Here is a 22,323-nt window from a genome sequence, read left to right on the forward strand (position 1 = left end):
TCTGAAGCCTTTTCTCGAGTGGCTGCACCTTCATTTATCTCACTGGTCCCAACCTGAAGGGCCTGAGGGCTGTTCTGATCTGTGCTGTTCATCAACGATGCTGCAGTGAGGCTGCTGGCACCTGGCGGTTCACTCCTTCAAGTTTCCTCAGTAAATTCCTCTGCTGAAGCTGCACCCGAACCTATTGCCTCTCGCCGCCACTGTTCCAGCCCATGGTTTCCGGGGTATTCCACCCTGCTATCCCTTCTGTGGCCCTCAGGCTGCCCCCCGTCAGCTGCACCCCACAGGAATCACTCCCCCGACCAGCAGACACTTAGTGTGGACGCCCCATGTCTCTTCTTTAGGTAAGAGGAAATCCTCTGTGTGATGTGATAGCAATGGATACAGGTCATGATCCATGTGTCCAAACCCACAGGAAGTCAACTCTGGGCTCTGAGCGGTGATGACATGAGATGACGTGTCCACGGAGCTTCACCAATTGTAACAAATGTACCGACTGATGGGGATGTTGCTGGTGCCTGTGTGGGGGCAGGGGATGCACAGGAAGTCCCGTCCCTTCCCCCCACATTTGCTGTGCCCAAAACTGCTCTAAAAATAGCCTTAATTGTAAACAATGAAGTGTTTGGGGCATTCAGAAATATATAAAAATACTTAACACTATTCCTTCCACCCAGCTTTAGAAATAATGTACACAGAAAGCCCTTGGTGCATTGCCACCCCTCTCCTGGTCTATTACTCTCTGCCCCCAAAGTTCACTGCTGTCCAGATTCGGCTTGTCATCATTCACCCGTGTCTCAGCAAGTCCAGCCTCGCTCACTTGAAGCCAGAGCTGGTTCACACCTGGACCCGCTTCCTCTGATCCACTGCACCTGGAGCCTCCACCCTCCCTGCGGGCATGGCGGGGGCTGGTCTGCCCTTTGTCCACCCCAGAGTCTGAAATGCCCCCTCCCCTTGGGCTCCATCTGTCCTTTGTGTGCTCTGGCTTTTCGCCCATGGAGACCTCACCCAGAGTGAGGGAGAGAACTGATTCCCTCGTCTCCTCCAGCATCTCGCTGCCACAGAAACAGAAAACTAGAAAGTATAGCACTTGTAAAAGTTGAGGAAGTCGTGAGCCTAAGGGGGGCACTGTGGCCTTTCCCTCCCAAACACCCCCGAAGGATGGCATCCCCACCCCTCCAATCCCACTGAGGGGGAGCCCCAAGAGAGATGTGGGTGCCTGCAAAAGGGACATCTGCAGGGGACTTGTTGAACTACCCTCACTTGAGCTGATGGAACTGGAGAGACTGCTGGTCAGAGGGCTGGTTTGGGTCATAAGGATGTGAGTTTCCTTCAGCTGACTGCGCTCTGAGGAACCACGGCCTCAGACTATCTTGCTGATACCCGGGGAGCCTCAGCCAGGTGAGGCGACCCACAGATGATGCTATGGAGGGTGGGAGCAGGGCAGAGGGGGCTGGAAACCCCTTTTCTGGGAACTGGGTGGAGGCAGGAGCTGCGGGGCCCCTGGACACCCACACAGGCTGCCAGGAGCACTAGGTAACGATAAGTAGCAAAGACTCTGCCCTGATTCACTCTCCTGTCAGCAACACTCCATCCCCTCACCAGGGCCCACGAAGGGGACAGAGCCTCAGGGAATGTTGGAGTGGAGCAAGCTAGATCTGTCCCCTTCCTGGGAACATGAGCCAGAGCTGAGCTGGCACAGGATGTGCACTGAGATCAAAGTGCTTAGTTAGCCTGGATGGAGCTTTGGGCACCGGAAATTGACCCGAAAGTGATGGGAGTCTCTTGGAATGTTTGGAGGGGTGGAAAATAAAGATCTGAGGCGGCCCAGCTGGAGCTGAACTGAAAACAAATTTAAAAGCCATTTTATATTCATACTTCACTTGGTCCAAATTTTTGTGTAGAGCTAAACGCAGGAGACTCTCCTAGGGATGAGGAAAGAACAAAGGAAACATGCTGGGGGAGTGTGGAAAGTGATTCACCTGAATGTCAGGACAGAAGGGGGCAATTCCTTGAGTGCCTCCTGGGGCAGCAGAGGGACAGGGCAACTTAGGGACAGATACTTGGGATTTTGCTCTCCTCACTTGCAGGAAAGTGTGCATCTGCTACAGAGTTGGGAGGAAGGGGACCATCGAGGCCATGCAAGGGAGAAGCGCTAACAGATCAACAGCGAAAGTAGGGAGCAGGGACCATCAGAGAGGAGAGAACAACACGAAGGGTGGGCGCTAAGGAAATGGGAAGAATATGACGCAAAGTCCCAAGAAGACTGTCAGGTGGGCATCTAAGACTAACCTACCATCTGTCATTTACAAGAAATGCATAAAACAGCAGGATAAATTCCTGGAGGTAATGAGGTATGCAGACAGGTGCAAGCAAAAATAAGGCAGAAACAACTATATTCACATCAGATAAAGTGGCTTTTATGGCTGAAACGTGAAGAGGAAAGGCAAAAATCATAAAGAGGGTCAGTCATAAAGTTGTATGAGCAAAGCAAAATGTGGTTAAATACATACAGCAGAAGTATTGGAATTGTAAGGACAATTGGATAAAAATACAGTTTATTAACCATGAGAGGTTTTTATACACGTTGCCTAGAGTTAGACCAAGTAAATACAAAGGAATAGTGTTCAGAAATAATCAGTACATTTGATAGGTAAAGATTCTTACAGCTATGAACAGAAAACATGACTCTCATTCGTATGTCCCTGGAATGACTACAAAGATTATGTGACCACAAACAAAGCTTGAACCAATACAGGAAAGCAGAGAAGAAGGCCATATTTTTTATCATAATCTGATAAAGTTTATCATAATCTGAGAAAGTTGTCAGTAAATAATAAAGGTGTGAAGAATATAATGTTAACTTCTTTGATAACAGGGAAGTGTGTGAGTCGCTCAGTTGTGTCCAACTCTTTGTGACCTGTAGCCTGCCAGGCTTCTCTGTGCATGGCATTCTCCAGGCAAGAATGCTGGAGTGGGTCCCTGATTAATAGGAAACACGCTTCTAAAAAACAGGCCATCAAGGAGGAAATTAAAAACTATTAGAAAGCAGTGAAAATAGGAATGTTACATTCTCCAGGACATAGCAAAACCACATTCAGTGGAAAAAAAAAAAAAGACTTAAAAGCCATCTGTATTAAAATAGAAAAACAAAAGACCAAGGACCTGCTTTTTCAGTTTAAGTACAAAAGAAAACTGCATGCTCAATTGCATCTGACTCTTTGTAACCCCTTGGACTGTAGCCCACCAGGCTTCTCTGTGGAGTATGTTGCCATTCCCTTCTCCAGGTGATCTTCCTGACCCAGGGATTGTACCTGGGTCTCCTGCAGGCAAATTCTTTACCGTCTGAGCCACCTGGGAAGCCCACAAAAGGAAAGTAGGAAGATGGAATTGATGAAGAACAGAAATGAATCAGAAACCTACCTGCACACTTCTCTTAGACAATAAGTGGGGCCTGGCCTTTGTGAACACGGATGAGCAGAACCGTGGCTCACCCTGACTTCCTTTCCTTGTGAATGAAAAATGAGTTTCAGAAACACACAAGGCTAAGATTCAGAAAGGAGACATGATGACAGAGTCAGGAGAGGAAAGCATTTTGAGGAAATGGGTGAGGTCGAAGGATGTGAACCTCCATAGGAGGTTGAGGAATCAGTACCGGGTGAGGCCTGGCTCCATCACTCACGCGCTGTGTGGCCTTAGGCCAATTACTTAGCCTCTCAGTGCTTCTGTTTCCTCATCTATAAAGTGAACATAATAATTGTTCCTACCCTTTGGGAAGTTATGAGGATTAAGTGAGCTCATATAGGGAATGTGTGCACTAAGATAGCCTCTCGAAGGGCTCAGAGTAAATGATAAAATACTGCAAATCTAGATGAACCATGCAGGGTTGGAGAAAGCCCTCCTCATTCAAACTAAATCAGATTTCTTGGCTGTGCAGACATTCATCATAACCAGAGATGCCATAAATCCAGTCCCCAGACAAAAGACAGATCGAGGAAAATAGTACTAGTGACTCACTGGCTGTCACAGCAGGAGCTCCTAAACATGAACAAGGAAAACACAGGACTGAAGTGGCCTGGGAGGCAGCTTGGGGCACATGTGTGAGGACCCCTCAGCATGGGGTTGGGGAATAGCCAAGAAATGGTGAGAACACAGGGCACCGGCAGCCTGATTGGACCATGGCCCAGACAGCGCGCTGGCCTCTGGGGACTGCCATCAGTTAACAGGCAGGAGATCAAAAATGCCAACATTCTTGGGAGTCTGTTGCAAAGAAACAAAAACACCAGTAAGTTCAAGGAGGCTTCTGGAACACTGGTCAAAGCTGGTGACTTCCCCCAGCAGGGAGCATTCTGGTCCTGTCACATCAGACTTTGTTGATATTAGTACTGAACAGCTATGAGAGGGGACATAGTGGACCCTGTTGTCCCGTGCCTGGGCAGTGGGGAATTGTGCCCACCACTCAGAGGCAACACAACAACACGGGGGATCAGAACCCGTGTTCCGTGAGACCCTGTCTTAAAAATGGGACAGCTGCCAGTGTGTCTTGCACATTTAGCTTTATCAGATGTTATCTAAGGATTGGGACAAATACAGGCACAACATACTGGAATTTGCAGGGCGTTGATGGAGAGGCGAGCCGGGTTCAGTGAGAAAGGAACTGGCGTCTCCAAAAACCAGTCATCACATTTGTGCAGGTTCACAAGATTGTATCTGTGTGATCATGATGCAGAAATAAACAGAAAGACACTTGCCCCTTTTAGAGTAATTATTAGACTTGGTGTGCAATGGGGTGCACTCTATGTGTTCATCAATAGTCAGGGTGCAGCTTCCCACACTCAGAGGAGCAGGAGTGCCAGGCGGGCCGCAGCCTGCCCTCCAGCGGATGTGCAAGTGCTCTGGGCGGGGTTCAGTCCAGGCGCCCAGTTCACTGTGACTTGCACTTTGCTGCTGCAGGCTGGCCCCAGCCCTGGGCTGCCCTCGGTTCAGGCTCAGCCCCGGCTTCCTGGGTGCTTCCTCGGAGACTGCAGGGTGTGACAGTCAGGGCGAGGTGACAGTGGGGGACCTTTGCAGCACCCTTTGGGGAGCTGCCCTCCTGCTCCCACTGCCTCCCAGGGTTGCAAACCTGTACCTTCTCTTACCCAAGTCTCAGCCCTCGGGGTGGATAGAAGGTCCTTCCTGCATTTTCCTGGACATGCGGCCGGGCTCACTCACCTTGCTGCTCCCGGGAGAGCCTCTGTAAACAGTCATTGAAATCCCAGTGTCCTCTAGTGGCTCAGCGGCCAGCTGCTGACTGGAGGAACCCAGGACAGGGAACCCTCAGGTCAGAAGTGGAGTGCTGTTGGGCAAAGCCGAGTCCAGCCTGCCCCATGCACCCTGGCACCCTCACTCCCTTCAGGCCCTGGCAGTCAGCCCTCTAGGTCAGTGAGCCCAAGCTGGATCTCAGTGGACTCAACTGCACTGGAAGCCCAGGGTCTTAACCACTGGACCGCCAGGGAAGTCCCACACTTCAGCTTTTGATGTGGTCCACTTACCTTTTTTTTTTCTTTTGTCACTTGTGCTTTTGGTCGTGTATCTAAGAAACCGTTGGCTGACATAAGGACATGAAGATTTACTCCTATGTTTTCCTGTAGTATGAGAGGCAAATATGGCTCAGACAGTAAAGAATCTGCCTGCAATGTGGGAGACCCAGGTTGGATCCCTGGGTCGGGAAGATCCCCTGGAGAAGGGAATGGCCATCACTCTAGTATTCTTGGCTGGAGAATTCCATAGACAGAGGAGTCTGGTATGCTACAGCCCATGGGCTCCCAAAGAGTTGGACATGACTGAACAACTAACACTTTCTTGTAGCTTTACCTCTTACATTTAGGTGGATGATACATTTTGAGTTGATTTTTGTATATGGTATAGGGCAAGGGTCCAAGTTCATCCTTTTGCATGTAGATATTCCATTGTGCAGTGCTATCTGTTGGAAAGACCATTCTCTCATTGCTGAATTGTCTTGGCAGCCTTGTCAAAAGTCAGTTGGCTATAGGTGTAACAGTTTATTTCTGGACTCAGCTCTGTTCCATTGATCTATGCATGCATGCTAAGTTGCTTCAGTTGTTTCTGAATCTTTGTGGTCCTATGGACTGTAGCCCACCAGGCTCCTCTGTCTCTGGGATTCTCCAGACAAGAATACTGGGGTGGGTTGCCATTTCCTTCTCCAGGGGATCTTCCTGACCCAGGGAGATGGAACCCATGTCTCTTATGTCTCCTGCATTAGCAGGTGGATTCTTTACCACTGGTACCACCTGGGAAGCCCCTCCACTGACCTGAATGTTTGTTTTACGTCAGCACCACAATCTTCTTTTTTGGCTGCACCATGCAACATATTGGATCTAGTTCCCTGATCAGGGATCAAACCTGTGCCCCCTGCAATGGAAGCTCAGAGTCTTAACCACTGGACATCCCAGGGAAGTCCCAGCAGCATCACCATCTTGATCACTGCAGCTTTGTCATAGTTTTGAAATTGAGTCTCTACCTTTGTTCTTCTTTTTCAAGATTGTTCTGTCTATTCTGGGTCCCTTGCATTTACATACGAACTTTAAGGTCAGTTTTTTTATTCCTGCCAAAAAAAAAATATGGGATTTTAACAGGAATTGTATTGACTCTGTAAATCAATTTGGAGAGTATTGTCACCTTAATGTTACATCTTCTGACCCATGACCTGTGATTTCATTTATTTAGATCTTTAATTTTTTAAACAAAGCATTGCAGTTTTCAGCGTATAACTCTTACACTTCTTTTGTTGAATTTAAATTTACTTCTCCTCTTCGATGCTGCTATACAGGGAACTGATCCTGCTGGTTGGCATCTTCCTCACTGTTCTTCCCAGCTGTTCCTCCCTGGCATCCTTTCCATCTAGTCACTTGGAACCAGATCCCCAGGTTGGTTGGAACCAGCTGTGTACTGAGAACCAGACGTTCAGAAGGAGGGCAGGAGGGCAGGAGTGCTCCGCCACGAGGAACGGGCACGGATATGACACTTCCCATTGGGGTTGCTTTGGCTGCACCTCGCTTCCAGGGAGACAGCTTGGACTGGGTGAGTCAGTCTGGGCTTTGGTGGGTCCAAAGGCTGGTTCCACCACCTGTGAGGGATGAGAACTTGGACCAATGTTCTTTGAGCCTCCTTTCCCCCTTTATAAAATGAGGGGTGGGGTGGTGACACCTTCCTGTAGAATTGTCATCAGAGGCTCCGTGTGTCCCGTCACAGCACAAAATGACTGCTGCCTGAGTGGTGGCCGTGATGACCACAGGCAGCTTGAGTTTGTGATGTGTCCCTGGAATAATGCCTCACATCATGCCTGCCGTTACCTAACAACTTCATGTTTGCCTCTAAAGACCTCATACTCATCCCTTAGAACAGTTTCTCAGGTTTTATGCCCTCAGCCTAGCTTCTTGACCACTTGAAACATGTGAACTGAATTCTGTGCTTCGGACCAATGTAAAATCTCTCTCTTATTCACATCATTACCATCAGTCTTCCCAGGCATTCCAAAATATAGTTACACACATACATACATAGTTTACAAAATATAGTTTTGTAAATGCATATATATATATATCTGTAACATATAGCAGGTATTAAATAATAAATAATATGATTTCCTTATAGCAACTTCTTAAAAGAATAAACACAGAGATCAAAGGGAACTCTTCCCAGTCACTGGAGTCAGTGGTTCTCCACCTTCACCTGGAGGCCTCAGAATCCCTTGGAGGCCTCAGAATCACCTGGAGGCCTTTTTCAGTTCAGTCACTCAGTCGTGTCTGACTCTTTGCGACCCCATGAACTGCAACACGCCAGGCTTTCCTGTCCATCACCAATTTCCAGAGCTTGCTCAAACTCATGTCCATCGAGTCAGTGATGCCATCCAACCATCTCATCCCCTGTTGTCCCCTTCTCCTCCCACCTTCAATCTTTCCCAGCACCAGGGTCTTTTCCAATGGCTCAGTTCTTCACATCAGGTGGCCAAAGGATTGGAGTTTCAGCTTCATCATCGGTCCTTCCAATGAATATTTCCTTTAGGATTGACTGGTTGGATCTCCTTGCAGTCCAAGGGACTCTCCAAAGTCTTCTCCAACACCACAGTTCAAAAGCATCAATTCTTCAGTGCTCAGCTTTCTTTATGGTCCACTTCTCACATCCATACATGACTACTGGAAAAACCATAGCTTTGACTAGATGGACCTTTGTTGGTAAAGTAATATCTCTGCTTTTTAATATGCTGTTTAGGTTGGTCATAGCTTTCCTTCCAAGCAGCAAGTGTCTTTTAATTTCATGGCTGCAGTCACCATCTGCAGTGATTTTGGAGCCCAAGAATATAAAGTCTGTCACTGTTTCCATTGTTTCCCCATCTATTTGCCATGAAGTGATGGGACCAGATGCCATGATCTTCGTTTTCTGAATGTTGAGTTTTAAGCCAGCTTTTTCACTCTCCTCTTTCACTTTCATCAAGGGGCTCTTCAGTTCCTCTTTGCTTTCTGCCATAAGGTTGGTGTCATCTGCCTATCTGAGGTTATTGATATTTCTCCTGGCAATCTTGATTCCACTTTTGCTTCATCCAGTCCAGCATTTCTCATGATGTACTCTGCATATAAGTTAAATAAGCAGGATGACAATATACAGCCTTGATGTATTCCTTTCCCGATTTGGAACCATTCTGTTGTTCCATGTTCAGTTCTAACTGTTGCTTCTTGATCTGCATACAGATTTCTCAGAAGGCAGGTAAGGTGGTCTGATATTCCCATCTTTTGAAGAATTTTCCACAGTTTGTGGTGATCCTCACAGTCAAAGGTTTTGGTGTAGTCAATAAAGCCAAGTCAGTCAGTCAGTTCAGTTGCTCAGTTGTGTCCGACTCTTTGTGACCCCATTGATTATAGCACACCAGGCTTCCCTGTCTATTACCAACTCCTGGAGCTTGTTCAGACTCATGTCCATCGAGTCAGTGATGCCATCCAGCCATCTCATCCTCATTCTTCAATAAAGCAGAAGTAGATGTTTTTCTGGAATTCTCTTGCTTTTTCTATGATCCAACGGATGTTGGAAATTTGGGAGGCCTCGTAGCATCACTAATAGCTGGGCCTCAGCCGGAGCTTCTGATCTTGTTGAGCAGGGGGGCCTGAGAATCTGCACCCCTGACAGTTTCAATTCCTTTGTTAACAGCACCTTATTGATAACTGCGATGACACATGACTTTGTCCCTGCCTCTGTGTGCCTGCTTTTGGTGTTCCAAGCCTCCCTGCTGTTCCTTCCCTAAATACCCCCCATTCAGTTCAGACTCTGTTTCCCCACTCATCCACCATGGGACCTTCATCAGAAGCCCTGCAGCATCTTATGCATCTTGCAGCCACTGCTGCTGCTGCTAAGTCACTTCAGTTGTGTCCAACTCTGTGCGACCCCATAGACAGCAGCCCACCAGGCTCCTCTGTCCCTGGGATTCTCCAGGCAAGAACACTGGAGTGGGTTGCCATTTCCTTCTCCAATATATGAAAGTGAAAAGTGTAAGTGAAGTCACTCAGTCGTGTCCAACTCCGTGCGACCCCACGGACTGTAGCCAACCAGGCTCCTCCGTCCATGGGATTCTCCAGGCAAGAGTACTGGAGGGGGTTGCCATTGCCTTCTCCACTTGCAGCCACTACAGGTTTCATATTACTTTGAAACTCTCTCTGTTCACTTCATCACATCACTCACTTATTGAGCATCTACTCTGTGCCAAACAGGGTTCTAGGTGCTACGGACTCAGCAGTGAACAAAGCCAATTCTAGGTGGTGGCCGACAGATGGCAAACAGCATAAGTAGACAAATGGCCTGTCAGAGGCTGATATACCTTCTGGAGAAGAACGGCGTGGAGGAAGAGGAGGAAGCACGGTGACAAGGGTTGGTGGGCGGCGATACAGGGAGGGGCATTCCAGGTAGAGGGACGGGGCAGGACAAGCAATCCAGGAGGGAGGCAGGGACCCCCAGACGTGGCGTGGCTGGCCAGTGAAGGTGGCAGGCAATGCCAGTGGGAGGCCCAGAGCCCGAGGTGTGAGCAGGGGAGGTGTGGGCAGTGTTCAGATGCATTTTCCACACCTGCCTCCACCCCCCACCCCACTCCTGAGCAGACACCCAGCAAACACCTGTAATTAGGGAAAGGGGCTTCCCGAGCCCTCCCTACCCAAGCGTCTCTGGCCACTAGGTGACCACACTCAGAAGATTTCTGGCTGTTGGTTCCAGTTTGTGGCCCTCTTCTCTGCTGTTCAACAGGAGGGCAGACCCACAAACAGTGGGGCCTCCTATAGATAGTCCCAGCCTGTAGCTCCCCAGGCTCGGCAATCTCACCTCCATGGGGCATCTTCAGGGAGCTGCGTGCACACTCACCACGACTGCACCCTGCCCCCCGCCCCCCGCCCTTATGTAACCAGGGCAGTCGGGAGAACGGCAGCTGGCACCTGCACTTGGGAAATCTGGAAGCTGTCAGGTCAGTCTAAATCAATCCGCAGCCCCTGGGCAAACACAGGGGCTCCTTTGGAAGGTTGGACCAGGCCCCACCCAAGCCTTGAGGACACATTCTTGCATTTCTGAACCGGACAAAAGCAGACAGCCCAGTCCTAATCCCCCAAACTGGGAGCAGATTACAACGCCCCACATTTGAAAGCTGTTTTGTTCTTGTTACGCAAACTTTCTGGGGAGGGGCTTCCAGGACCAGCAGAAGGGTCCTTAAATGCATCACCTCTAAGCTGACACCCATTCCTGGAGCTCTATCCCTGGGAGAGCCTGTGTCGAAGGTAATCCTTTTCCCCTTCTCTTCTCCTCCTAGAGACCTCTAGCTGCAGCCTGGCAGGGAGTGGTCCACCCCTGTAGCTGGTCCTCCCACCCCCAGGAGCATCTTCTGAGCATCTAAGCTGTGTGCTGAAGGTCCGAAGCTCACGTCCGGCAGCTCCAGGGAGGTGGGGCCCCTGGGGGCCCTCGGAGCAGGGGGACCTGGGGACACTAGGTGAGGAGGCTTGATTCAGTCACCTAGAGGCAGAAGAGTCCCATAGAGAGAGCATTTAATGTCTCTCAGCTTCACTTCCCTCGTCAGTAACGTGGACTATAGCAGCTCCTTCTTCGTGGGCACTCCTTCAGAGTGAGGATATCTGTGAGGCTCAAAGGGGATGCTGACCCCTGCAGACACGGGGGCTCAGGCAAAGTCATGTATACCATGTGTACATATATACCATGTATAATAATACATGCACGTATACCATACGTATTGTGTATATGTGGTACAGTGCTAAGTCGCTTTAGTCATGTCTGACTCTTTGTGACCCTATGGACTGTAGCCCACCAGGCTCCTTTGTCCTTTGGATTCTCCAGGCAAGAATACTGGAGTGGGTTGCCATGCCCTTCTCCAGGGGATCTTTCCTACTTAGGGATTAAACCTGCATCTCTTATGTCTCCTACATTGGCAGGCGGGTTCTTTACCACAAGGCCCACCTGGGAAGCCCCATATAATGTCATTTTTTTTTTTTAAGTGGAAATAGCCTTACTGTGTTTTTTTCTGCTGTCAGAGATCACATTGTGTCTGAAAGTGGGTGGACACCTCTGGGAGGACAACAGGAATTGCTGGGGGAGAGGAAGGAGGGACACTTAAACTTTTCTCTGTGTCCTTTCTGTATCTTTTACATTTTCTACCAGGAGAAAATGCATGTATTACCTAATTCAAAAAGTGAACAAACGTGCAGGATCTTAGGTCCCCAACCAGAGATCAAAACTGCACCCCCTGCAGTCCTGCAGTGGAAGCTCGGCGCCCTAACCATTGGACAGCCAGGGAATTCCCCCCAAATTAACAAATATTTTTTGAAAATGCAAATTTGCTGCAGAAAAGTGAAGCCCTTCAGAAAAACGAAAGCAAAGATCACCTCTAATCCACCACGCCCTATCCCCCACCCCAGCACCAAAAGATCACCAGGCCAGGGCCTGCCCCTATGGGCTCTTGCAAGTGCACACATGTCTGCTGTATCTGTTGTCTGTAGCCTGTTTCATTTCTTACTCCTCATGCCCGGGACATGTCTGACAGTTTAAAGACCCAGCCAGCCTGGGTCTGTCTGGGAAGAAGCCACTAGTGCATTTGAGAATGAGGCTCAGTCATAAAGGTGGGGCGTGTGTCCTGATGCTGGGCTTCCTTTACTCAGTGTGGGTGTGGAGTCACCACCTGGGTCCTTTAATCTGATCTGGAGACTGGCCTGGTCGGTTGTGCCTGGAGAGCACTTGGAGGGTTTTGCCTGGGAGTGTTAACAGCTCAGCACACAGATAGAGGTGGGCGTGGGGCTTGAGAGATGCCAAAAAGGGCCTGTCCCCAGCACGCAGCCAAGACCCCACGGTGAGCAAGTGTAGACAACCATAGGACTCCAGGTCACTACTGTCGGGTCTCCAGTGTGAGGGTCCATGATCTGCTAGTGGGCAGGGGTAGCCTGCCAACCAGGACAGTCCAGACCCCGAGGTTAGGGAGCTGAGAAGGCAGAAGGATGCCACTTCCCGGTGACCCCAGAGAGATCATCCTATAAAATAAGCAGCAAGGGTGGGTGTTGCCCTGGGGACCCCAGGTCTCCGTGCCCATGCCCGGCAGAAGGGTGCTCTCCTCCCCACTGCAAGGAGCTCTCTGTTCCCAGGGACCATGAGCGCAATCAGCGAGGTGGTGCAGCGGGCGAGAGCCGCCTTCAACTCGGGTCGGACGCGCCCGCTCCAGTTCCGCATCCAGCAGCTGGAGGGGCTGCGGCGCCTGATCCGCGAGCGAGAGAAGGACCTCGTGGGTGCGCTGGCTGCGGACCTCCACAAGGTGCGCCAGCCCAACCACCGGAGGCGCGCCCAGGACCAGAGGCTGCGCCGGGCTGGGCTGGGGGGTGGGGTGCTCCAGCCCTTAACAAAGAAGCCACTTAGTCCCCAAACTCTCTGCGCGCCTCTGGATGGGGCGCGCCCTCCTCTCCCTGCTTGCGAGGCGCCCCAGGTCCACGCGCCCTGCGCAGGCCCAGAGGCTCCTTTCCACCGTCTATCATCCCCGCTCCTGGCTTCACTCCATTCTCCACCCAGCCCAGCGCACGAGGCCACCACTTTAACCATCTCCTGCTGACACGACACCCCTTCCAGCCTCTCTTTCCTCCATCTCTCAGCCCCACGCGGGGCCCGGGTTCTCCACACCAGGAAACAGCCCAGTCTGGCCGCTCTGCTGGGCGTCTGCCCTCACTCCCCATCCTTTCCTCTCTCTGAGCAAAATCAAACCCCTCCAAATTTTCAGCCCCTTCCCCTCCCTGCACCCAAGTCACCTGGACCTACTTCCACCCTCCCATCTTGCTTCGGAGGGGAGCAGAGAGGCTAGAGTCTACCCGCCTTCTGCTTGCTGGCCCTTTGCTTAATCTATCAAGATTCCTAACCTTGAGACAAAAACCAAAGGCAAGAAAATCCAAGTTGTTGACCTCACAACTTCCATCTTGCTCTGCACAGTCACAGTTCAAGAGAGCTGTTTATTCCACCTTCTGCACTCCCTCTCTCCCCACTCTGCACGCTGGCTTCCTCCTCACCGCACGCCCTGCCTTGGGCTGCCCAGTCCCTCCTCCCCTGGCTTGAGGGTTTCCTGGATTTCCTCCTGACTCTCTTTGGTCGCATCTTTCTTGTAGCCACTTTCTCAAGGTGGTCTTCTTAGGGCTCTGTCCTGGGTTCAAGTCTTGTTTTCATCTATAAGCCTTCCTGGACAGCCTTCCTGAACACAGCTCTGTTCCCCTGGACTCACTTGTTGTTTAGTGGTTAAGTCATGTTAGACTCTTTGGGACCCCCATGGACTGCAGTCTGCCAGGCTCCCCTTCCATGGGATTTCCTGGGCAAGCATAGTGGAGTGGGTTGCCATTTCCTTCTCCAATGCATTAAAGGAAAAGTGAAAGTGAAGTCGCTCAGTCGTGTCCATCTCTTAGAGACTCCATGGACTGCAGCCTACCAGGCTCATCCGTCCATGGGATTTTCCAGGCAAGAGTACTGGAGTGGGTTGCCATTGCCCTGACTCACTAGAGACCCTCAAATCAGGTCTGAGGTCCCCTTGGACACCTTGAACTCAACATGTCCAACCTGCCTGAGCCCCCAGCACTTGCAGAAAGGGGCCCTTGCATCTCACCACCCAAAGGTTAATCCTCAGTCCCAGCCCCTGTGCCTTCTTGGCAGGTCCTCTGGGCTGGGGATTCTGCAGTGAACGGCCCCTTCACCCAGGCAGCTGAACAAGTCAAGTTCTAAATGGGCCCTCCTGGAGCGTAACATCCTGCCTTGCTCCCATTTTGCAGATCTGGAGACTGAGGGTAGAAAGCTCACTCAGGGTCACAGAGCTGGGAAGCAGGACCACCACGGGCCCTGGGGCCTCTGCTCAGGGCCCCCACTGCACGGCCCTCACCCTGGGGTGAGCCTCACTGAGCTCTCTCTCTAGAACGAATGGACCGCCTACTATGAGGAGATTGTGTATGTCCTGGAAGAGATAGACTACATGATCAGGAAACTCCCTGAGTGGGCTGCTGATGAGCCTGTGGAGAAGAGCCCCCACACCCAGCAGGATGAGGCCTACATCCACTCAGAGCCCCTGGGCGTGGTCCTCATCATCGGCACCTGGAACTACCCCTTCAACCTGACCATCCAGCCCATGGTGGGCGCTATCGCTGCAGGTACCGTGGGCCCCGCTCTAGGTTGGGGAGCCAGGAGGGGTCCCCATCCTCCACTGCAGAGGAAGGGGTCTGGGGTGCTGTGGCCTGGGTGAACATGGGGCCTGTGGTCAGGGAGAGGTTTGATGGAGATAGTTCTCACGGGAGGCTGCAAGGACCAGAGTACTCAGCCAGGCTTCTAAGTGCCCAAGGCCCAGCCAGGTTCGGATGTCCACGCAGCCCTGCCTCCTGTCATGTGTCCTGGGTCCCTTAGAGGACAGAGTGCGGGGTGGCCCTGGTGCAGTCCCGACTCTTTGTGCTCTGCAGGGAATGCGGTGGTCCTGAAGCCGTCGGAGCTGAGTGAGAACATGGCGAGCCTGCTGGCCGCCATCCTCCCCCAATACCTTGACCAGGTGATGGGCTCCCCCGACACACTGAGAACTGAGGCCAGACGGGGTCTTTGGGGTGGGGAAATAGTGAATTCTTGCAGCCATGGGCAGAGCCACGGGTGGGGCAAGGACAGCTTGGTGAGGAGAATGGACCCCAAAGCCAGGAGAGGGTGTCTGCTCGGTGGTGGCTGCCCGGGCAGGTGGGGAGGGGGCTGTGGCTGTGTCTGAGCCTCGCCTCCGTCCTCACTCACCAGGATCTGTACCCTGTGATCAACGGGGGTGTTGCTGAGACCACGGAGGTGCTCAAGGAGAGATTTGACCACATCCTGTACACCGGGGGCGCCGGGGTGGGCAGGGTCGTCATGATGGCTGCGGCCAAGCACCTGACCCCCGTCACACTGGAGCTAGGGGGCAAGAGCCCCTGCTATGTGGACAAGGACTGTGATCTGGACGTGGCCTGCAGGTGAGAGGCTGCCCCCAACCTAGGCGGACAGCAGGGCACCCCAAGCAACACCGACATGGCCCTGTCCTTGGGTACCTGCAGTCCTGGCAGGGGGTGGGGGCACCATGTTCACAGAGAGAGTTCAGGAAAGACTTCCTGCAGGGGTGGGGGCATCGAGTCAGAGCCCTACCCCCCTTCACACCCTGCATGCCTGGCCTTCTGGGATGTGGGGACCCTGAGCAGGTGACACCTGGCCATGCAGGGCTCAAGGCTTTTGAAAGAGGGGTACAAAGGCCACCTACCCCAGACCCCCTGCCCCAGACATCCTCCTGCCAGTTGGTGATGAGGTCACTGCAGGCCCATGGGTCACGTCCAGGGTCACGAGTGTGCTCTGGCAGGAATCTGGAAGCCAGTGGGGCACCAAGGAGCGCCTCCCCCATCCCCATGGACAGCTCACAGCTCAGCCCCTTACAGCCTGACCCTGGGCTAACTGGGCCAGAGACTTGTTCCGAAGAAGCCCCCTCCCACCTCCCCAGGGCTGGCAGAATGCCCTGTAACCTTGGTTTCTCACAGACGCATCGCCTGGGGAAAGTTCATGAACAGTGGCCAGACCTGCGTGGCCCCCGACTACATCCTTTGTGACCCCTCTATCCAGAGCCAAATCGTGGAGAAGCTCAAAAAGTCCCTGAAAGTGAGTGCTGGCACCGGGGGTGGGTGACGGGCTACCAGGCAGTGAGGTGGGCATGGACTAAAGAAAAGACTGAATTTTTTTTTCTGATCATGAAAGTAATCCACACTCACTGTAATTTGGAAAAGATTAAAAAGCACAGAGAGGGAAAGAGTTCTACCTGGAGTCCCACCCCCTTGAGGCAGTCACTGCTCATGTGGCGTGTCCCCTCTGTCCTCCGTGCTGTGGACGCATGTTTGGGCCCAATGTGATGTCCAGACGCCGTGCATGTATTTCTCTCAAACAACAGCACTCCATGCCCTGGGGAAGGTGGTGGGCAGCAGGGGTGTGGCAGCCCCGTAGTTTTTAGTTTTAGTGGCACCGCTCCGCCAGGCGGTGCCCACGTACTCCCAGTTTGGAGTTGCTGTGGCCTTGCAGCCTGTGGCCACGACGAGGGTCCAGTCCTCACCTGGAGCCTGCCACCTCCTCACAGGAGTTCTATGGGGAGGACGCCAAGAAGTCCAGGGACTACGGGAGAATCATCAATTCCCGGCACTTCCAGAGAGTGATGGGCCTGCTGGAGGGCCAGAAGGTCGCCTATGGAGGCACCGGGGATGCGGCCACCCGCTACATCGGTGCGTGTGCCAGCCCTCCGGAAGGGTTGGTGGAAATGGGCGCAGACCCTCGAGGAGCAGGCGAAGCCCTGCGGTGCATATAATATAGCCGCTTTCACCCACAGCCCGGGTTGACTCCAGGCCTCTCCATGGGCAGGAGCTGGGCGCCACCTGGGAGGCTCCTCCGCAGACCATAGACCCCCACCCCCAAGGCCTAAAGGAGCCCCACCTCTTCTCCATCCCAGTAGCTTCAGCAGAGGGTACTAGCAGCAGAGGCATGGGACCCCCAGGTGTCCAAGCGGGAGGGGCCTCCTGCCTGGGCTCGGGGGTCAGCAGAGGGGGCCCACTTGGCTGCCAGTTTGCCGGGAGGCTGAGGAGCTCCAGCAGGGCTCATGCGGCCTGAAGTGGGGCCCCCAGGGACCCCCATACTGGTTATGCCACTGTACTCCCCATGACCCTCCAGGGTGGAGCCCAGCTGGAGGGCCTCCTCCTGCCCCTCATGGAGCCTGGGGACCTCATCTGTGAAGGGCTGGGAGAGAAGGCCACGTGCCTGGGCAGGTCTGGGCACCGGCTGATGCTGCTCTCTCCTTGCCTAGCCCCCACCATCCTTATGGACGTGGACCCCCAGTCCCCAGTGATGCAGGAGGAGATCTTCGGGCCTGTCCTGCCCATCGTGTGTGTGCGCAGCCTGGAGGAGGCCATCCAGCTCATCACCCAGCGCGAGAAGCCCCTGGCGCTCTACATCTTCTCACCAAATGACAAGGTGGGCCAGGTGCCCTCCCTAGGGTCCTGGGACCCCAGTTCAGGAACCCCTGCAAACACAGAACTGGGGAACAGATCCCAGCCCCATACTCCCTGCTGTGTGACATCGGGCAAGTCCCCTAACCTTCCCGAGCCCCTTTCCCCTCATCTCTGAAGTCTGGACAGAGCACTGACTGGGATGTTGACCCGCTTGGTGCTATGCTCGGTGTTGTGGGGACTTCTGCTCTTCCCATTTTGGCATAAATCCCCATGGGGAGAGTGGGGGACCCAGCCTGGGATTCTAGCGGTGGAGGAAGCAGCCCCAGGCTGGGGCTCGGCCTCCACCAGCTCGCATCCTTGCGGCTCCTGCACTTGCACAGGTGGGGAGGGCTGGGGTGTCTTGGGTTGAGACTGAGGCCGGGAGACGGTTGCAGGTGATTAAGAAGATGATCGCGGAGACCTCTAGCGGTGGGGTGACGGCCAACGATGTCATCATCCACATCACCTTGCACTCGCTGCCCTACGGGGGCGTGGGTGAGTCTGGGGGCTGAGCTTGCCACCTGCTGCCCCACCCCTAGGTGTCCCCCATCCCTGGGCTGAGCCTCAGACTCCCCCTAACCCCTCCTTTGCTGGCACACCCAAAAGCCACACTGAACCTCGAGACTCTCACCTGGGCCCTGAGAGAGGCCGCAGAGCCACTTAGTGGCCTGTCAGGGTGAGATTCTTTAGGCCCAGGGCTGCGGGTGCCACAGCAGACACCCCAGGTCGGGGATTGGCCGGACAGGAGGATGGGAGAGGGCACAAGAGGGGCATCAGGGTCTCGGGCTGCACTGATCCAGCGCCCCTACAGGGGACAGCGGCATGGGGTCTTACCATGGCAGGAAGAGCTTCGAGACCTTCTCGCACCGCCGCTCCTGCCTGGTGAGGTCTCTGCTGAACGAGGAGACCCTCAGAGCCAGATACCCGCCGAGCCCCGCCAAGGTGAGAGGTGGGAGGCGGGGGTGGGGGTGGGGTGGGGGAGCCGCCGGCCGGACAAGGGCCTCACTGCCCTTTGTGTCCCCCACAGATGCCCCGTCACTGAAGCGCTGCCCTGGCTTCACTGTGCTGCGCCCTTGGAGGGCTCCCCTGGTGCCCCCGTGCTCGAGTGCATCCTTCCCGCCTGGCCCCGTGCCCCCATACTAAACGTAGAGCAATAAAGCTTCGGACCAGCCCCGGACTGCGTGTCTCTGCACCCCGCCCCCACCCTCTCCAGTCCCACCCCCACCCAGCACCCGTCTACCCCCATCCCCCACCTCCCACCTTCTCCAGTCCCACCCCACTGTCAGCTGAGAAGCAGCGACATTCTCCTCAGAGCTTCCCTTTAGCCCCAGGGGCTCTGGAACTTGGGATGTCAGCTCCATTTCAGGGAGTCTAGCAGAGGGAAGACCAAGGAGGCGGGGGTCCCTGGTGAGACCCATGGTGGATGGTCCACACGACCCCCTGGGTGGCTCCAGCCTCTGGGTGGGAGGATGGGGAGCTGGGGCACACCGGGACCCCAGTGTGCAGCAGCTTCTGGGCCGGGGTCTGGCCTGAGGGGCCTGAGGACTCGGGTCAGGGTCCAGTGAAGACTGTGGGAAGCAGGGCGTCGATCAGGCCGGTGGGTGAGGGGACGGCAGGGGAGACCAGCCGACGCTGGCCACTGGCTGTTACCTCGTCTGCTCCAGGAGGGCAGGGGAGGGGACGGGGTCACTGGATGTTCTGTGTGTGCCTGTTACTTATTTTGCAAATATTCAAATAATTGACTGAAAACAAAAGCAAAGTCTTCCCCAGACCACTGCCCTGAGTCACTGCCCCGTCCCCACCCTCCTCCCCTCCGCTCCCGACCCGGCTGAGCCATCGCCTGCTCCCTGCCCCAAAACACTTTGTCCCCATGGCAGCCCCCTGCCCGGGCACCCCTCCTTCCAGCACTCTCCCCCTCACTCTGGGTTCGCAGGACCCCACCATTTGGTGCCCCCACCTCCCCAACTTCTCCCAAATTAAAGTCTCCGACCCCCTGGCCCTGAGCTCCAGACTCCCGCATCCAGTAAGATTTAAGCCGAATTAACAGACAGACAGCAACCTGCTCAAAAGCAGGATGTCCCTTGACCTCCCAGAACAGAGCCACCCCCAGGCCAGAGGAGGAGGAAGGAGGAAGGCTCGGCTGGACCTACCCCTCCCCCCCAACCCCCACCACCAGCAGCTCTGTGCACCCTCCACAGAGGAGGAAGCCCAGGCTCGGAAGCTGTGTAGCCTGGTCGCACGGCACCATTCACAGAGGCTGCGTCTCCATGTCTCCTCCCTGACACCATGGAAGTATCCCCTGCAGGGATGTGTCCTCAAAACCCTTGCCTGAGAACGGTGTCGAGAGAGCTGAAAACATGCAGCTTGGAGAGGAGATGGTTCAGGGTCTCCAAACACCTGATCTGCGTCGTTCTCTGTGCTCTGGGAAAAGTTGCCATCACCCACCTTCTCCCTCCTCCTCCTCTTCCCACTCACCACCTCTGTTACAAGACTAACAGTCTAAGCTGTTGTATTGTGATGTCCTAAACCTGACCAACAAGGCTAACGTGGACTAGATTTAAACTCAAAGGAAAACAATGAAAAAAACCTTAATCTCACTGTCGTGATCCCATCTACTGTTTTTTTCCTGGATTAAGGAATGTGCTGAAAAAATATTTGCACGATTGATTCAGCCTTTCCAAACAATTGCCATCGTCCAAAACGTAAATGACCAAGAACCATCCCAACTCACAAGTCACCAGTGAGAGGGGATGACATTCTGGGTGGCTCCTCACAACCCTCATCACCCTGGACAGAGGGCACGGAGGGCACCTTGACGTCCCAGTTCTCATCTGGGCAGCTGAAACCTTGGCAAAGCACCCTTTGGTTCCACTGTTTGGTGCTTCTAGTGTTTAGACCCTCAGACAGAAAACAAGCAAGCAGTCTGCTGTGGTCACAGGCTCTTCTTTTGCTGTTGTTATGAAACAGAGGGGAAGATTTTCTCCACTCATTCGTTGCTTCAGCAAAATTTTTTAAAATTATTTTTTACTTTTTTGGCCATGCCTCACTGCCTGTGGGATCTTAATTCTTGGACCGGGGATCAAACCCATGCCCCCTGCATTGGAAGCGCAGAGTCTTAACCACAAGATAGAAAAAAAAAAAACAGCAATTTTTTGAGTGGACAGTCCTGGGTGCTGGGGACATTGTGGAAAAAACACAGGGTCTGTGCTTCTCAGGAGGCTTCTTTGATTGGGGTGACTTAGGAAGGGGTTGATAGGGGTGACTTAGGTGATGCTGCAGGAACAGGCTGACCTCAGAGTGGCCGTGGTGAATGCCACGGGAGGCTGGTGGGGCTCTGTTCCCGGAACTTCCCCCCACCCCCACTAATGGCAGTCTCCTGTTCAGAGAGACTGTTTACTGAGGCGGGGGGGCAGATGCAGAGGCTGTTTACTGAGGCGGGGGGGCAGATGCAGAGGCTCATACACGGGTCACCTCCACTCACATCCCGTCTCGCAGCACCCCTCTCCCAGCGGAAGGAAGAGCATCGCTGTTGTTCAGTCATGTAGCTCGCCAGGCTCCTCTGCCCATGGGGTTTCCCAGGCCAGAATACTGGAGTCAGTTGCCATTACCATCTCCAGGGGATCTTCTCCACCCAGGGATTGAACCAAAGTCTCCTGCATTGGCAGGCGGATTCTTTACCACTGACTGAGCCACGAAGGAAGCCCAGGAGCATTGATATTGGGCAGCAAGTGTCTGCCACTTGTACGGACCCAACAATAAGCACAGGAATAAACAAACACCTGGAAAAGCAGCTGGAAGGCGGGTGGTGCCTCACAGATGATGGAGAATCTGTCCGCAGGCAGGGAGAACCATTCAGGAGCTGAGGGAAGGTAGGCCACCATCCCTGGTCAGGGCCCTGAGAGCTCCCCTGCCCCCAGTGCCTCCTTGCCCATCCCCCAGCCACCCCTCTCCCTGCACACATCGTTATCAAGGATCCAGAGCCTTTGATTCAATGTTCTGGAGTGGAAACTGAGCATTAATACATTACATGTACGTATACATTCATATATACGTGTATATAGAAAGAACTTACAAAGTTATATTTACATATATACACACAAAATTTTAAAGTATATATATATTTTAAAGTTCTCTAGAAGAGTCTAATATTCTGCCAGGGTTGAGCACCCCTGGCAGAAGCCAGTACTGAAGTGTATTTTTCCAGCCAGTGACTGGGTGAGGATGGGCATGCCAACCAGTGTGGGCAGTAGGATGTGAAGGGAAGTCGACTGGAGTTAGATTCTGGGACAGGTTCCTCCCTGATTAAAACAGAAGCACTAGATGTGGAGAAGGAAATGGCAACCCACTCCAGTGTTCTTGCCTGGAGAATCCCAGGGACGGGAGGAGCCTGGTGGGCTGCCGTCTGTGGGGTCACACAGAGTCGGACAGCAGCAGAAGGGATGAGGGTATGAGAAGGTGATGTGTCTGGGTGAGACACCTGGAACAGTGCAGCCATCCTGTGACCATGAGGACAGCCCCCCTGAGCTGAGTAGACCTGCTAAGAATGGGGCAGTTGGAAGATGGAAGCAACTTGGCTCGTGGAAGATGTTACTGAGATGCTGGCCCTGTTCTGTCTTTGGAGTCTTTGTTATCCATGATGATAAAATGTCCTTAAAATTTATTTTTTGCAGTGTGTTTTCAGCTATTTATATTTGAAAGCATCTTATCGGATAGACAGACTCGCCCTGCTCCCCCATCCCATCCCTACCCCATCCTCTGGCTG

At 53.3% G+C, this 22,323-nt stretch overlaps 2 protein-coding genes across 3 annotated transcripts in view; both read left to right on the top strand.

Moving 5' to 3' along the window:
- Window positions 1-363, top strand: part of ULK2 (unc-51 like autophagy activating kinase 2) — a 63,609-nt gene extending 63,246 nt beyond the window's left edge. The window contains exon 28 of the mRNA XM_088828941.1: window positions 345-363. The gene's annotated coding sequence lies outside the window, so the exon portion shown is untranslated. The remainder of the gene's footprint in view (window positions 1-344) is intronic.
- A 6,277-nt stretch (window positions 364-6,640) lies between these two features.
- On the top strand, window positions 6,641-18,730 carry ALDH3A1 (aldehyde dehydrogenase 3 family member A1). 2 transcript variants are annotated; one of them, XM_088828463.1, is made up of 13 exons: window positions 6,641-7,077; window positions 9,756-9,912; window positions 10,835-11,011; window positions 12,669-12,835; window positions 14,462-14,693; window positions 14,997-15,082; window positions 15,313-15,521; window positions 16,074-16,191; window positions 16,661-16,802; window positions 17,378-17,544; window positions 17,957-18,056; window positions 18,373-18,503; window positions 18,589-18,730. In XM_088828463.1, exons 4-13 carry the CDS (start codon window positions 12,674-12,676, stop codon window positions 18,601-18,603), a joined length of 1,362 nt encoding a protein of 453 aa, XP_088684589.1. In that variant the 5' UTR covers window positions 6,641-7,077; window positions 9,756-9,912; window positions 10,835-11,011; window positions 12,669-12,673; the 3' UTR covers window positions 18,604-18,730. The 2 variants fall into 2 exon arrangements, with proteins under 2 accessions (XP_088684589.1, XP_055252610.1); XM_055396635.2 differs by lacking the exons at window positions 6,641-7,077; window positions 9,756-9,912 and having other exon boundaries at window positions 10,715-11,011.
- Window positions 18,731-22,323: the final 3,593 nt, after the last annotated feature.

Source organism: Moschus berezovskii, chromosome 20 (genome assembly GCF_049115385.1).
Source record: "Moschus berezovskii isolate FMDL1 chromosome 20, NW_MosBer_1.0, whole genome shotgun sequence".
NCBI lineage: Eukaryota > Metazoa > Chordata > Mammalia > Artiodactyla > Moschidae > Moschus > Moschus berezovskii.